At 44.4% G+C, this 14,638-nt stretch overlaps 1 protein-coding gene and 1 long non-coding RNA gene across 3 annotated transcripts in view; both read right to left on the bottom strand.

The window, feature by feature from the left end:
- The window catches only part of CIROP (ciliated left-right organizer metallopeptidase), a 38,985-nt gene extending 34,550 nt beyond the window's left edge, over positions 1-4,435 (bottom strand). The window contains exons 1-4 of one of the 2 annotated variants that reach the window (XM_069761634.1): positions 3,852-4,435; positions 2,249-2,342; positions 1,871-1,922; positions 789-935 (exon numbers count right to left, since the gene is read on the bottom strand). In XM_069761634.1, the coding sequence (XP_069617735.1) occupies positions 789-935; positions 1,871-1,922; positions 2,249-2,342; positions 3,852-4,140 (582 nt within the window). In that variant the 5' untranslated portion in view covers positions 4,141-4,435. The remainder of the gene's footprint in view (positions 1-788; positions 936-1,870; positions 1,923-2,248; positions 2,343-3,851) is intronic. The other variant, XM_069761624.1, reaches the window with a different exon arrangement.
- A 1,449-nt stretch (positions 4,436-5,884) lies between these two features.
- LOC138657802 (uncharacterized) lies at positions 5,885-6,490 on the bottom strand. The gene is made up of 2 exons (XR_011317192.1): positions 6,367-6,490; positions 5,885-6,271 (listed from the first exon to the last, which is right to left on the bottom strand). It is a non-coding gene; the product is annotated as an uncharacterized lncRNA (long non-coding RNA).
- Positions 6,491-14,638: the final 8,148 nt, after the last annotated feature.

Genomic DNA, 14,638 nt, shown 5'->3' with positions numbered 1-14,638 from the left:
ATAATGACTGTGAGTTAAGATGAAAAGACAAACGTAGAGATGAAATAGATTTAGCAAAGTGAGGCCCAACTTCCTGAACAGAGCGAGGATAGAAAAGGCAACTTTGCGGTCAACACAAAACCCTACAAAGTCCACGCAAAGGGGACAAAAAGACCCTCCGTACCGAACTAACGGCACGGAGGTACACCGTCTGCGTCCCAGAGCTTCCAGCTAGCAGAAAAAACAAATTGACAAGCCGGAATAGAAAAAACAGCAAACAAATAGCAAAGAGGAACTTAGCTATGCAGATCAGCAGGCCACAGGAACACTCCAGGAGGAAACAGGTCCAACACTAGAACATTGACTGGAAGCAAGGATCCAAGCACCAGGTGGAGTTAAATAGGGTAGCACCTAACGACTTCACCATATCACCTGAGGAAGGAAACTCAGAAGCCGCAGTACCACTTTTCTCCACCAACGGAAGATCACAGAGAGAATCAGCCGAAGTACCACTTGTGACCACAAGAGGGAGCTCTGCCACAGAATTCACAACACATGCCCAGACTATATTTCCCAGCATGCATCACATGCAGTGTGCAGAGTGTAGTACGCGTCTCTCTCCACGATCACTCTCCTGCCCAGTGCTCGGCCTGGCCAGTGTACTGGATGTCATGAATAAACACACTGCGCCTGATTCATGCTGTACAAACTGCAGCATATCATAATTTATAACAGAAAGTGGATAAAAAACATTTTCACAACATAATTTTTCTGATTCTTATCCTAAATTCTTGTTAGTTATTACTCACGTGTAAAGCACATTTCTCGGTCTGTGCTACCCTTACATACAACAGGAAGTCAGTATTAGGAACACCAATGCCATCCGGTGTCACAAGATCAGGCTCTGTTCCGTTCATTGGCCACACTTCATATCCGTATAGATGAGAGTCTGGGATCTGTAAGTTATATAAATATATATATATATATACTAGATTGTGGCCCGATTCTAACGCATCGGGTATTCTAGAATATGCATGTCCCCGTAGTATATGGACAATGATGATTCCAGAATTCGCGGCAGACTGTGCCCGTCGCTGATTGGTCAAGGCAACCTTTATGACATCATCATTGCCATGGCAACCATTATGACATCTACGTCGATACTGTGCCCGTCGCAGAATCAGAAACGTGGGATTTCTATGTCCTTTATGACATCATCGTCGCTGTGCCCGTTGCTGATTGGTCGAGACCTGGCGGCCTCGACCAATCAGACGCGGGATGTCTATGTCCTTTATGACATCATCGTCGCTGTGCCCGTCGCTGATTGGTCGAGGCCTTGCGGCACAGGATGGCACAATGATGATTCCAGAATTCGCGGCAGACTGTGCCCGTCGCTGATTGGTCGAGGCAACCTTTATGACATTATCGTCGCCATGGCAACCATTATGACATCTACGTCGATACTGTGCCCGTCGCTGAATCAGAGACGCGGGATATCTACGTCCTTTATGACATCATCGTCGCTGTGCTCGTCGCTGATTGGTCGAGGCCGCCAAGCCGCCAGGATTTCTACGTCCTTTATGACATCATCGTCGCTGTGCCCGTTGTTGATTGGTCGAGGCCTGGCGGCCTCGACCAATCAGAGACGTGGGATATCTACATCCTTTATGACATCATCGTCGCTGTGCTCGTCGCTGATTGGTCGAGGCCTGGCGGCCTCGACCAATCAGAGACGAGGGATTTCCAGGACAGACAGACAGACAGAAAGACAGACAGACAGACGGAAAAACCCTTAGACAATTATATATATAGATATATAGATATATATATATATATATACCTACATAATAGTCACTCAATAGGAGGCCCATTATAGCCACAGTCTACTTACCACAACATCTAGGCAACGTTCTCCATGGTAAGTGAGGTCTCGGGAACCACACCTGTGGAAATGGGGACATCGAAACTAAGTTTTATAACTAGCAATATTGGCGAACACTACTTAACCCTGCTGTTGTCTTCTGTCTGGGGAGACCAATTTTGAACTTTGGTATTTTTTGGGGTGTTCAAGATGTGGTTCTGAAACTTGTGGTTGATTGACTTAAATGAGGATGGGTCGGTCGGCCACGGGTTTCAGAGCAGCATCTTGAATATTTTAAAGAATATTGAAGTTCAAGGTTGGTCGTTTTTGACCGAAGACAACAGCAGGGTTAAACTGGTGATAGGACGATCATGGAGGATAATTTTTGGTACTCTGGATGAGACTCACCTTTTATAACTAAGAAGTGAAGGGTCTCCCCAGATCGAGCGACAATATTTATTCATATCACGATTGAGAAGCAGTGGCCCTTCAGATCTATGTACTGCAAGAAGAAGTAAGTTCCCATTATTAGATCTATGTACTGCAAGAAGAAGTAAGTTCCCAAAATTAGATCTATGTACTGCAAGAAGAAGTAAGTTCCCAAAATGTTAGCTCCACTTTTTTTTGCTGTCAGATAGGTGCTGAATACATGCCTGAGAAGTATCTTATCTACTTGATAACTTTCCAGCAAACTCTCCATAATTTTTCTGAGATACATTAACACCAGTGGAACTACACTCCCCAGTAACCCTCTTGTATGCAACATATACTCCATCATATATCCTTATTGCATTGTGTAAGTAAAGAATGCTCTGGAGGAAAGTATGGATTGCACTCAAGATCGTTTGAGCTGTAAAGTTGAGTTTGCTGTAAATTCGATGGAAAGTTTCCAATGCAGCAAATTCTACAACAAAACCACAACATATTCTTTCAGATATATAACTCTTCCTTAATAATCATTAATGACAGTCAGATTCCTCATTGAAAATGATCTTCTAAAATCATAGGTACAGTAAATGGAGGAAAATTGAATTGGTGAACTCTGTCATGCTGGGCCACCACTGGTTTACAACATAAAATAATGAAATTGGCACTCATAGATTTCTGCTACTATAATATTATGTAGATAGTGGCCATTCAAATAATTAGTTGTTTGCTTGGTATGTTGTGCCAGACTCTCAGTAATGGAAATCTCTGTATAGTGTCAAAAAGTTCTGAGCACTCTACTGGGCCCTTTTTATTCTGGAAATCAGTGGTTTTCCATGTTATGATCTTCTCACATGTATCTTTGACACCTCTTAAGATCACTTTGGCTGGATTTCCACTTTTTCTATACATATTAGGCAGCTGTCAGCCAAACAAACTATCTGCCCTGACTCAAGCATGCACAGGAGCAGTCGGCTGGGCAAAGTGCTCCTGTATTTTCTAGAACAAAAATGTTGGAAATCCAACAGGCTAAATCCTTCTCTCCCTCTATATCATTTGCCTGGGGAGAATCGGGAAGCCTCCATACACATCAGACTGTTGGCTGATCTGGTTGCTCATTGATTAGCCTTGCTGTGCTCGTGTCCAAATCCCACCAAATACAACATCTGAAAGGATTTTGTATGTTCCCCCATGTTTGCGTGAGTTTCCTCCGAGTTCTCTGATTTTCTTCCGCACGCCAAAGAAATACTGACAGGGAATTAATATTTTGAGTTGGGGGACATTGATGATGTCTGTAAAGTGCTGTGGAATATGATTGTGCTGTATACAGTAAGTGAGCAAAATAAATAAAATCCGATTATATCGGTAGGTTTGACTGTCTTCAAATGGGTCTACAATATCTTGATTTTTTTTAATTAACATTCAACCACACAAATGTAGAAAGGCCATCACTACATGAGCTACAAGCATGTAAGGTTTTTAAAGAATCTATCCAGAAAATTCAGCTCTTGTTCCTTTTTATCGTGATATATAGCAATGATGATTTTGAACAAATGGATAAGGTAGGAATAGTCTATAGCCTTACCTGATAACATGTTGGAGATGATCTTGGTTACTTCACTCATGGCTGACTGTAGTTGTGCATTCTGGGCTGATGTAAGTAGAGCGCTCTCTCCTGGCAGATACCAAGGGGTCACCCTGAGTGGCAACTGACGTTCCCATGTCGTACTACGTCTAAATATTCTAGTATGGGGAACGACAGCTGGGGAAGACACTACTTCAGTATCTTTCTGTACAGTGTCATGGAGACAGGCTGAATAGCACAAATGTACTATTAAAAATAAGCAGTAAGTACTGATGACCACATTTGACATGGGGAGACAAAATATGGTCAGGATGGTAAGAAACTAGCAGATTACAGACATGAAAATACATACATACATTCTAGAGATCCTGAGACAGCTTCATATATGGGACTATAATACTGTCCACTGATCCAAGTACACAATAATAATAAAGGAGATCCTCTCAGCTGCCCTTCCTGCCTGTCTCCTCTATCTTCTATCATCTGCAGGCTTTGGATGAACAATGCCAAACAAAAAGTGGTGGAACTGGTTTCTGTAGCTCAGGAAGTTAATGATCTAGAGAGAGTGTGAGGGGCACAGAGCGTGAAAGAGGAGGGGATCTGGTGAGGAACCATGAAAGAGACACAGAGCATGAAAGGAAGAGATAGTGATGAGGCTGAAGTTTCTAGAAAAAACAAGGCCTCCTCCAATATCACAGAACGGTCATATTCGATTGTACGCTGGAATTAGTGGATGTTAAAACTATGCAGTTAGTCTCCACATAATCTGCTATATGTGTATCCAGGTACATAATAATAATAAGTTTGCACATTAGATAAGGTTGGCCAAACCATTTGATTTTGGTGGAAATGGACAACATTTTAATACATATAGGGCAAAAGTCCAAAACAAATGCAGCATGAGGCATCCTGGCTTTCAACATGCCTGACATTTATAATAATAATAATAATTTTATTTATATAGCGCCAACATATTCTGCAGCGCTTTACAAATTATAGCGGGGATTTCTACAGACAATAGACATTACAGCATAACAGAAATCACAGTTCAAAATAGATACCAAGAGGAATGAGGGCCCTGCTCGCAAGCTTACTATCCACGAGACGTGGATGGCAACAATTGCTTTTGTTGTTCGGACCAGCCATAGTGTAAGGATCGGGTGTTCATGTAAAGCTGCATGAACCAGTTAACAGCCTAAGTATGTAGCAGTACAGATACAGAGGGCTATTAACTGCATGAAGTGTATGAGAACATGATGTGAGGACCTGATTATGGTTTTTTTTTGTTTGAATGGGCCACACAGGGATAGTTGGGTTAATGCGTTGATGTGGTAGGCCAATCTGAACAAATACGTTTTTAGGGCACGCTTAAGACTGTGGGGATTGGGGATTAATCGTATTAACCTGGGTAGTGCATTCCAAAGAATTGGCGAAGCACGTGAAAAGTCTTGGAGACAGGAGTGGGAGGTTCTGATTATTGAGGATGCTAACCTGAGATCATTAGCGGAGCGGAGGGCACGGGTAGGGTGGTAGACTGAGACCAGAGAGGAGATGTAGGGTGTGCTGAGCCATGGAGTGCTTTGTGGATGAGGGTAGTAGTTTTGTACTGGATTCTGGAGTGGATGGGTAACCAATGTAATGACTGGCACAAGGTAGAGGCATCGGTGTAACGGTTGGTGAGGAATATAATCCTGGCAGGAGCATTCAGGACAGATTGGAGCGGGGAGAGTTTGGTAAGAGGGAGGCCGAGGAAGAGAGCGTTGCAATAGTCAAGACGAGAATGAATGAGTGAAACAGTAAGAGTTTTTGCAGTGTCGAAAGTAAGAAAAGGGCGAATTCTAGAAATGTTTTTAAGATCCAGATAAGAAGAGCGAGCCAATGATCGCATGTGGGGTGTGAAGGAAAGCTCGGAATTAAGGATGACCCCAAGGCAGCAGGCACATTGCTTGGGAGTAATGGTGGAACCGCACACGGAGATGGCAATGTCAGGCAAAGCTAGGTTAGTGTAACAAACAGAAACGGAGGCACAGATGTAGAAGTTCACATTCGTATTTATTGAGGTTAAATGTGGAACCACTAGACCACGGTCCGGGTGGCTCCGAAGGGGGCGTTACTGTGTGAGCCCCAGACACCCGTAGTAAGTCCCCTCGAACAAGGACAGAATGGTATGCCCGGAGGACACGGGTGCTACCTTCAGTTAGACCCCATACTCGTGGCGGCTGTCCCAGAACAGATAGACCAGCAGGGTTAGTGGATGCTGCAAAGTTGACCAGAAGATACCGGGTGTTTGAGTAGAAGCTGGTTCCCGGGAGTACTGGCGTAGACTGGAAGAGTGGCAGGCACACTGGCGGCACTAGACGGGTCCAGCGTAGATAGTGCGGATGTAGTACAGAATAACCGGGTAACAGGTAGCAGAGGATCTGTGGAGACAGACAGTGTAAGAGTAGTACTAGGCAGATACTTTAGAAACAGAAGAGCACGTAAACAGGAACTGGAAGTTAGTAACAGTGGATACTTGCTGCTCCGGCGCCCTCAGAAACAGAAGCACATCGATAGAAAAAACTTGGTCCGGGATGGGGCGACACACTGGCACTGACTTGAGGAGAGTAGGGAGAGGCCAATTCGCGGCCAGACTAAGCCTGTAAGGCTACGTTCACACTGGCGTTCCGCCAATGTGCGTCGCTGTTGCGCCGGCGACGCAGCGGCGACGCAGCGGCGACGCAGCGGCGACGCAGCGGCGACGCGCCCCTATGTTTAACATAGGGGACGCGTGCGTTGTTTTTGGTGGCGTTTTTGCCACGTGCGTCGTTTCCGACGCTAGCGTCGGACGCAAGAAAACGCTACATTGTAGCATTTTCTGTGCGTCCGATTTTCGTCAAAAACGACGCACGCGTCGCAAAACGCGCGCGTTTTTGCGCGCGTTTGCGCGCGTTTTTACGTGCGTCGCGCGTTGCGTCGCCGACGCAGGGCGGCGCAACGCTAGTGTGAACCTAGCCTAACTGATTGGTCAAGGCCAATATATATATAGAAATATATAGAAAGAAATATTACAGTGTTTGTTGTACTTTGCTGCCATCTGCTGGCCATTGTTATAATACGTTGTTTATGTTATTGTAGCTGTGATTTCCCATAATGCTTCTCTCAAACGCCTCATCTTTTATTTCCTCACATCATTTCTTGCGGGTGAGTGTCATCTTGGCAGCACCTGCTTCAGGACTGAAGATAGGACTCTCCTGTTACTTCTATGCTCCACCATCCATATTCTACCTCATATTCATCCCTTCATCTTCCCTGATATCTTACCTTGTCTCATCAAGGTCGTGTGAATAAATTAGGTTAAAGTTCATGACTGCATCGTTTCTTCCCGTATTTACCATGTGCAGCTGGTCAAGCATAGGAGGAAAGGTTAGTGAGTAACTCTATCTGCCATTGCTTGTACAGAGATCCGTGCTCACATCCCTCGCATCTCACATGCAGCTAGAATAAAAGAACAATTTACATTTTACTCAAAAATATACCTATAAAGAGAAAAATCAGACAAACTGAACATTTTGCAGTGGTCTCTTAATTTTCGCCAGAGCTGTATGTGCATCATGCAGCCTGCCATCTAGCAGAGCCAAGTGTGACATATCCAACTCTCCTTGACTTTTCTGCAGCAAATACGCTGCAAGAAAAGTCAACCTGCGTATTTGCAGCGTTTTTTCACCACCCTTTCAAGTCAATGTGTGAAAAACACTGAAAAAAAAAAAAAAAATCGCTGAAAGAAGTTACATTCCCTATGTAAAAAAAACTCTGCAAAGCACAAAATACTGATCACACAAAAACCCAATGTGTATGCATGAGATTTCTGAAATCTAGGCTTTGCTGGTACTGTAAAAAGCAGATGAAAATTAGCCTAAAAAAACGCAGCAAAAACGTCCTATGTGAACTTACCCTTAAAGAAGCCCTCCTCCCATCAAAATTTGTATCCTTTTCATATATTGCAGTCATCAGATTATATAACACTGTGTACTTACAACTGCTCATTTTACCTTTTTAAACAGTTATTTCTTCTGTTTTCCATTAGCCCTGTGATATCACATGATTAAAGGGACTCTGTCACCTGAATTTGGAGGGAACAATTTTCAGCCATAGGGGCGGGGTTTTCGGGTGTTTGATTCACCCTTTCCTTACCCAAGCCTTGTGCAGGCATGTACTACGGAGGACAGAGAATGAACTTCAATTCAATATTGTAGCCAACATGCAGCCAGCGGGTAAGGAAAGGGTGAATCAAACACCCGAAAACCCCGCCCCTATGGCTGAAAATTGTTCCCTCCAAATTCAGGTGACAGAGTCCCTTTAATTATTCTAAACTTTGCTGTTCATCCTTAGTAGTCGAAGATGACCATGACTTGGATTTAGAGAAGGATCAGTGACTGTGGGTACCGAGGTGACTGATTATTATTATTATTTATTGTTATAGCGCCATTTATTCCATGGCGCTTTACATGTGAGGAGGGGTATACATAATAAAACAAGTACAATAATCTTGAACAATACAAGTCACAACTGGTACAGGAGGGGAGAGGACCCTGCCCGCGAGGGCTCACAATCTACAAGGGATGGGTGAGGATACAGTGGGTGAGGGTAGAGCTGGTCATGCAGCGGTTTGGTCGATCGGTGGTTACTGCAGGTTGTAGGGCCAAATCCAGGCCCTGAAGGATCACCCACATACATGACATAAGTAGATGTGCTCTCTTTTTCTTTGCCTCAAAGATTTTCCTATCTTCAGCTGCACATGCTCTTGAGGTGATCCAGCCTTGCCAAGCTAGAGAGTCCAGGGCAAGTTTCCCATCCATTGATGTTGACTTCCAGGTTTTTGAGATGCAAGTTGCCTCTTCAGAGAAAAAGAGGACTTGAACTCTATAGCGCCACCTGTTGGAAGTAGCGATCCTACAAGTCACAATCAACTCTTTAACGAGTCGTGCAATATGACTTAGGATAAAAGCCAAATCAGTATCTCAATTCGCAGACACGGTGTTTCGGGCTGTTGGCCCTCTTCAGTGCAAAGCATGAGAACTGATTTGGCTAGGTGAGAGGCTCTGGACTGAGGTCTAAGGGGTAAGGTTTCTCCTTGTGGAGAGTGACATACCAGCTCTGGCTTGTCAAGGTAAGGAGGCTTATTAGCCGTGCAATGCTCCTCTGGGAAATTTAATATGCAAATTGCCTCTTCAGAGGAAAAGAGGACTTGAACTCTATAGCGCCAACTGTTGGAAGTAGCGATCTTACAAGTCACAATCAACCCTTTAACGAGTCTTGCAATATGACTTAGGATAAAAGCCAAATCAGTATCTCAATTTGCAGACATGGTGTTTCGGGCAGTTGGCCCTCATCAGTGCGAAGCATGAGAACTGATTTGGCTAGGTGAGAGGCTTTTGAGTGACTCTCTAAGGCTGGTTTCACATTTGCGTTTTTTGCCGCAGCGTTTGTACCGCATATAAACGCATGCGTCGTGTTTTCCTATATTTAACATTAAAAACGCGTTTTTTTTGTTCGCGTTTTGCCGCGTTTGACGACGCATGCGTCGTTTCGTTGCTTGCGGCTTGGCACGGAAATGCAACATGTAGTAATTTCTAGAGGCGTCTATTTACCGCCAGGAAACGCATGCGTTCGATTGCGCAAGGTTTGCGTCAAAAAAACGCATTGCTGTCTATGTAAACGCATTAGTTTTTAAGCACATGCGTTTGTTTGCGTTTTTGAACGCATGCGTTTCAATAGAGAAAAACAAGTCTAGACACTGATAAGCCACCCCCACCATCAAGGTGATAAAGGGATCCAAACCCTAACCCTAGCCCTAACCCTAACCCTAGCCCTAACCCTAACCCAAACCCTAACCCTAGCCCTAGCCCTAACCCTAATGGGAAAATGGAAATAAATACATTTTTTAAATTTTTTAATTTTTCCCTAACTAAGGAGTTGATGAAGGGGGTTTGATTTCTATTTATAGGGGATTTTCTAGTGGATTTTTATGATTGGCAGCTGTCACACACTAAAACGCTTTTTATTCCAAAAAATATTTATTTGCGTTACCACATTTTGAGAGCTACAATTTTTCCATATTTTGGTCCACAGAGTCATGTGAGGTCTTGTTTTTTGCGGGATGAGTTGACATTTTTATTGGTAACATTTTCGGGCACGCAACATTTTTGATCGCTTTTTATTCCGATTTTTGTGAAGCAGAATGAACAAAAACCAGCTATTCATGAATTTCTTTTGGGGGGCCATTTATACCGTTCCGCGTTTCGTCATAATACACGCCCTCTGTAGTTCCATTGGCGGTGTCTGGTTATCTTGATTTTTCTCTTGTGAAATTTATCATCATGTGTACCAAAAACGCAAACGCAGGAAAAAACGCATATAAACGCGTACAAACGCGGCATTTTTTTAACCGCATGCGACACCGCATGCGTCTAAAAAACGCTGCGTTTGTACGCGTTTATATGCGTTTTTTCCACCACTTGCGGATGCATTTTAAATGCTGCGGATTTAAACGCAAATGTGAAACTAGCCTTAGGCAGTCTTTGTAACGTTTCTTCCTTCCCCCAACTGCTCGCTTTTCCTGATACAGTTCTCTGTACAGCAGTTGTTTAGACAATCGACTGTAATTCTGACCACATATCCAGCCCACCTGGTTGGGCTTTCAGCAGTGTAAATGCTGCAGAGCCCAGCTTGTTCCAGGATTACCATGTCAGGGGCATTGTCTTGCCAACTGATGTGGAGATGTCTGCAGATACAGATCAGGTGAAAGTGATTGAGCTGTTTGGCATGTCGCTAATAGACAGTCCTTGTCTTGCTGGCTTAAAGGCCCCTTCACATTAAGCGACGCTGCAGCGATACCGACAACGATCCGGATCGCTGCAGCGTCGCTGTTTGGTCGCTGGAGAGCTGTCACACAGACAGCTCTCCAGCGACCAACGATCCCGAGGTCCCCGGTAACCAGGGTAAACATCGGGTTACTAAGCGCAGAGCCGCGCTTAGTAACCCGATGTTTACCCTAGTTACCAGCGTAAAAGTAAAAAAAAACAAACACTACATACTTACCTACCGCTGTCTGTCCCCGGCGCTGTGCTTCTCTGTACTCCTCCTGCACTGACTGCGCACAGCGGCCGGAAAGCAGAGCGGTGACGTCACCGCTCTGCTTTCCGGCTGACCGACGCTCACAGCCAGTGCAGGAGGAGTGCAGAGAAGCTGAGCGCCGGGGACAGACAGCGGTAGGTAAGTATGTAGTGTTTTTTTTTTTTTTACTTTTACGCTGGTAACCAGGGTAAACATCGGGTTACTAAGCGCGGCCCTGCGCTTAGTAACCCGATGTTTACCCTGGTTACCAGTGAAGACATCGCTGGATCGGTGTCACACACGCCGATTCAGCGATGTCTGCAGGGAGTCCAGCGACGAAATAAAGTTCTGGACTTTCCTCAGCGACCAACGATCTCCCAGCAGGGGCCTGATCGTTGGTCGCTGTCACACAGAACGATTTCATTAACGATATCGTTGCTACGTCACAAAAAGCAACGATATCGTTAACGATATCGTTATGTGTGAAGGTACCTTTAGGTACCGTCACACTCGGCGACGCTGCAGCGATATAGACAACGAGCCGACCTAAACTAGATCGCTGGAGCATCGCTGTTTAAGTCGCTGTAGAGATGTCAAACACAGCATCTCCAGAACGATGCAGGAGCGATCCAGTGACGTAACGGCGACTCACTTCTCGTTCTCGCTGGTTGTTAGCTCCATGTCAAACAGCCGGAGTGTACCGATCCGACACACATCTAGGAGCCCTATGCTCGTTGCTGGCGTCGTTGCTTTTGATGTCAAACATGACGATACACGCCGATCTGGCGACTAAATAAAGTTCTGGACTTCTAGCTCTGACCAGCGATGGCACAGCGGGATCCAGATCGCTGCTGCGTGTCAAACACAACGAGATCGCTATCCAGGACGCTGCAACGTCACGGATTGTTGTCGTTCTCTTTGCAAAGTTGCTGAGTGTGACGGTACCTTTAACCCCTTAGTGACAGAGCCAATTTGGTACTTAATGACCGAGCCAATTTTTGCAATTCTGACCACTGTCACTTTATGAGGTTATAACTCTGGAACGCTTCAACGGATCCCGCTGATTCTGAGATTGTTTTTTCGTGACATATTGTACTTCATGTTAGTGGTAACATTTCTTAGATATTACTTGCGATTATTTATGAAAAAAACAGAAATATGGCGAAAATATTTAAAATTTAGCAATTTTCAAACTTTGTATTTTTATGCCCTTAAATCAGAGAGATATGTCACAAAAAATAGTTAATAATAGTGTTGAGCATTCCGATACCGCAAGTATCGGGTATCGGCCGATACTTGCGGTATCGGAATTCCGATACCGAGATCCGATACTTTTGTGGTATCGGGTATCGGTATCGGATACATAGAGATGTGTAAAATAAAGAATTAAAATAAAAAATATTGATATATTTACCTCTCCGGCGGCCCCTGGACTCAGCGCGGGTAACCGGCAGGCTTCGTTGTTCAAAATCAGCGCTTTTAGGACCTGAGAATCACGTCCCGGCTTCTGATTGGTCGCGGGCCGCCCATGTGACCGCCACGCGACCAATCACAAGCCGCGACGTCACCGCAAGCTATTAACGCGCTCATTTTTAAAAATGAGCGCGGTAATGACTTTCAAAGACGTAGCGGCTTGTGATTGGTCGCGGCCACGCGACCAATCACAAGCCGCTACGTCTTTGAAAGTCATTAACGCGCTCATTTTTAAAAATGAGCGCGTTAATAGCTTGCGGTGACGTCGCGGCTTGTGATTGGTCGCGTGGCCGCGACCAATCACAAGCCGCTACGTCTTTGAAAGTCATTACCGCGCTCATTTTTAAAAATGAGCGCGTTAATAGCTTGCGGTGACGTCGCGGCTTGTGATTGGTCGCGTGGCCGCGACCAATCACAAGCCGCTACGTCTTTGAAAGTCATTACCGCGCTCATTTTTAAAAATGAGCGCGTTAATAGCTTGCGGTGACGTCGCGGCTTGTGATTGGTCGCGTGGCGGTCACATGGGCGGCCCGCGACCAATCAGAAGCCGGGACGTGATTCTCAGGTCCTAAAAGCGCTGATTTTGAACAACGAAGCCTGCCGGTTACCCGCGCTGAGTTCAGGGGCCGCCGGAGAGGTAAATATATCAATATTTTTTATTTTAATTCTTTATTTTACACATCCCTATGGATCCCAGGGCCTGAAGGAGAGTTTCCTCTCCTTCAGACCCTGGGAACCATGAGAATACCTTCCGATACTTGATGTCCCATTGACTTGTATTGGTATCGGATATCGGTATCGGCGATATCCGATATTTTTCGGGTATCGGCCGATACTATCCGATACCGATACTTTCAAGTATCGGACGGTATCGCTCAACACTAGTTAATAAATAACATTTCCCACATGTCTACTTTACATCAGCACAATTTTGGAAACAAATTTTTTTTTGTTAGGGAGTTATAAGGGTTAAAAGTTGACCAGCAATTTCTCATTTTTACAACACCATTTTTTTTTAGGGACCACATCACATTTGAAGTCATTTTGAGGGGTCTATATGATAGAAAATAATGAAGTGTGACACCATTCTAAAAACTACACCCCTCAAGGTTCTCAAAACCACATTCAAGAAGTTTATTAACCCTTTACGTGCTTCGCAGGAACTGAAACAATGTGGAAGGAAAAAATGAACATTTAACTTTTTTTTGCAAACATCTTAATTCAGAACCATTTTTTTTTATTTTCACAAGTGTAAAAACAGAAATGTAACCATAAATTTTGTTATGCAATTTCTCCTGAATACGCCAATACCCCATATGTGGGGGTAAACCACTTTTTGGGCGCACCGCAGAACTTAGAAGTGAAGGAGCGCCGTTTGGCTTTTTCAATGCAGAATTGGCTGGAATTGAGATCGGACGTCATGTCACATTTAGAGAGCCCCTGATGTGCCTAAACAGTGGAAACTCCCCACAAGTGACACCATTTTGGAAACTAGACCCCTTAAGGAACTTATCTAGATGTGTGGTGAGCACTTTGAACCCCCAAGTGCTTCACAGAAGTTTATAACGTAGAGCCGTGAAAATAAAAAATCGCTTTTGTTTACACAAAAATGATCTTTTCGCCCACAAATTCTTATTTTCACAAGGGTAACAGGAGAAATTAGACCACAAAAGTTGTTGTGCGATTTCTCCTGAATACGTCGATACCCCATATGTGAGGGTAAACCACTGTTTGGGCGCACCGCAGAGCTTGGAAGAGAAGGAGTGCCATTTTACTTTTTCAATGTAGAATTGGCTGGAATTGAGATTGGACGCCATGTCGCGTTTGGAGAGCCCCTGATGTGCCTAAACAGTGGAAACCCCCCACAAGTGACCCCATTTTGGAAACTAGACCCCCCCATGGAACTTATCTAGATGTATGGTGAGAACTTTGAATGCCCAAGTGCTTCACAGAAGTTTATAAGCAGAGTCGTGAAAATAAAAAATATTTTTTTTTTCCACAAAAAAGATTTTTTAGCCCCCAAGTTTTTATTTTCACAAGGGTAACAGGAGAAATTGGACTGCAATAGTTGTTGTCCAATTTATCCCGAGTACGCTGATGCGCCATATGTCGGGGTAAACCGCTGTTTGGGCGCACGGCAGAGCTCGGAAGGGAAGGAGCGCCTTTTTGGAATGCAGACTTTGATAGAATGGTCTGTGGGCATTATGTTGCGATTGCAG

Source organism: Ranitomeya imitator, chromosome 1, assembly GCF_032444005.1.
Source record: "Ranitomeya imitator isolate aRanImi1 chromosome 1, aRanImi1.pri, whole genome shotgun sequence".
Taxonomy (NCBI): domain Eukaryota; kingdom Metazoa; phylum Chordata; class Amphibia; order Anura; family Dendrobatidae; genus Ranitomeya; species Ranitomeya imitator.
This window is presented reverse-complemented; position numbering and strand designations above follow the sequence as displayed.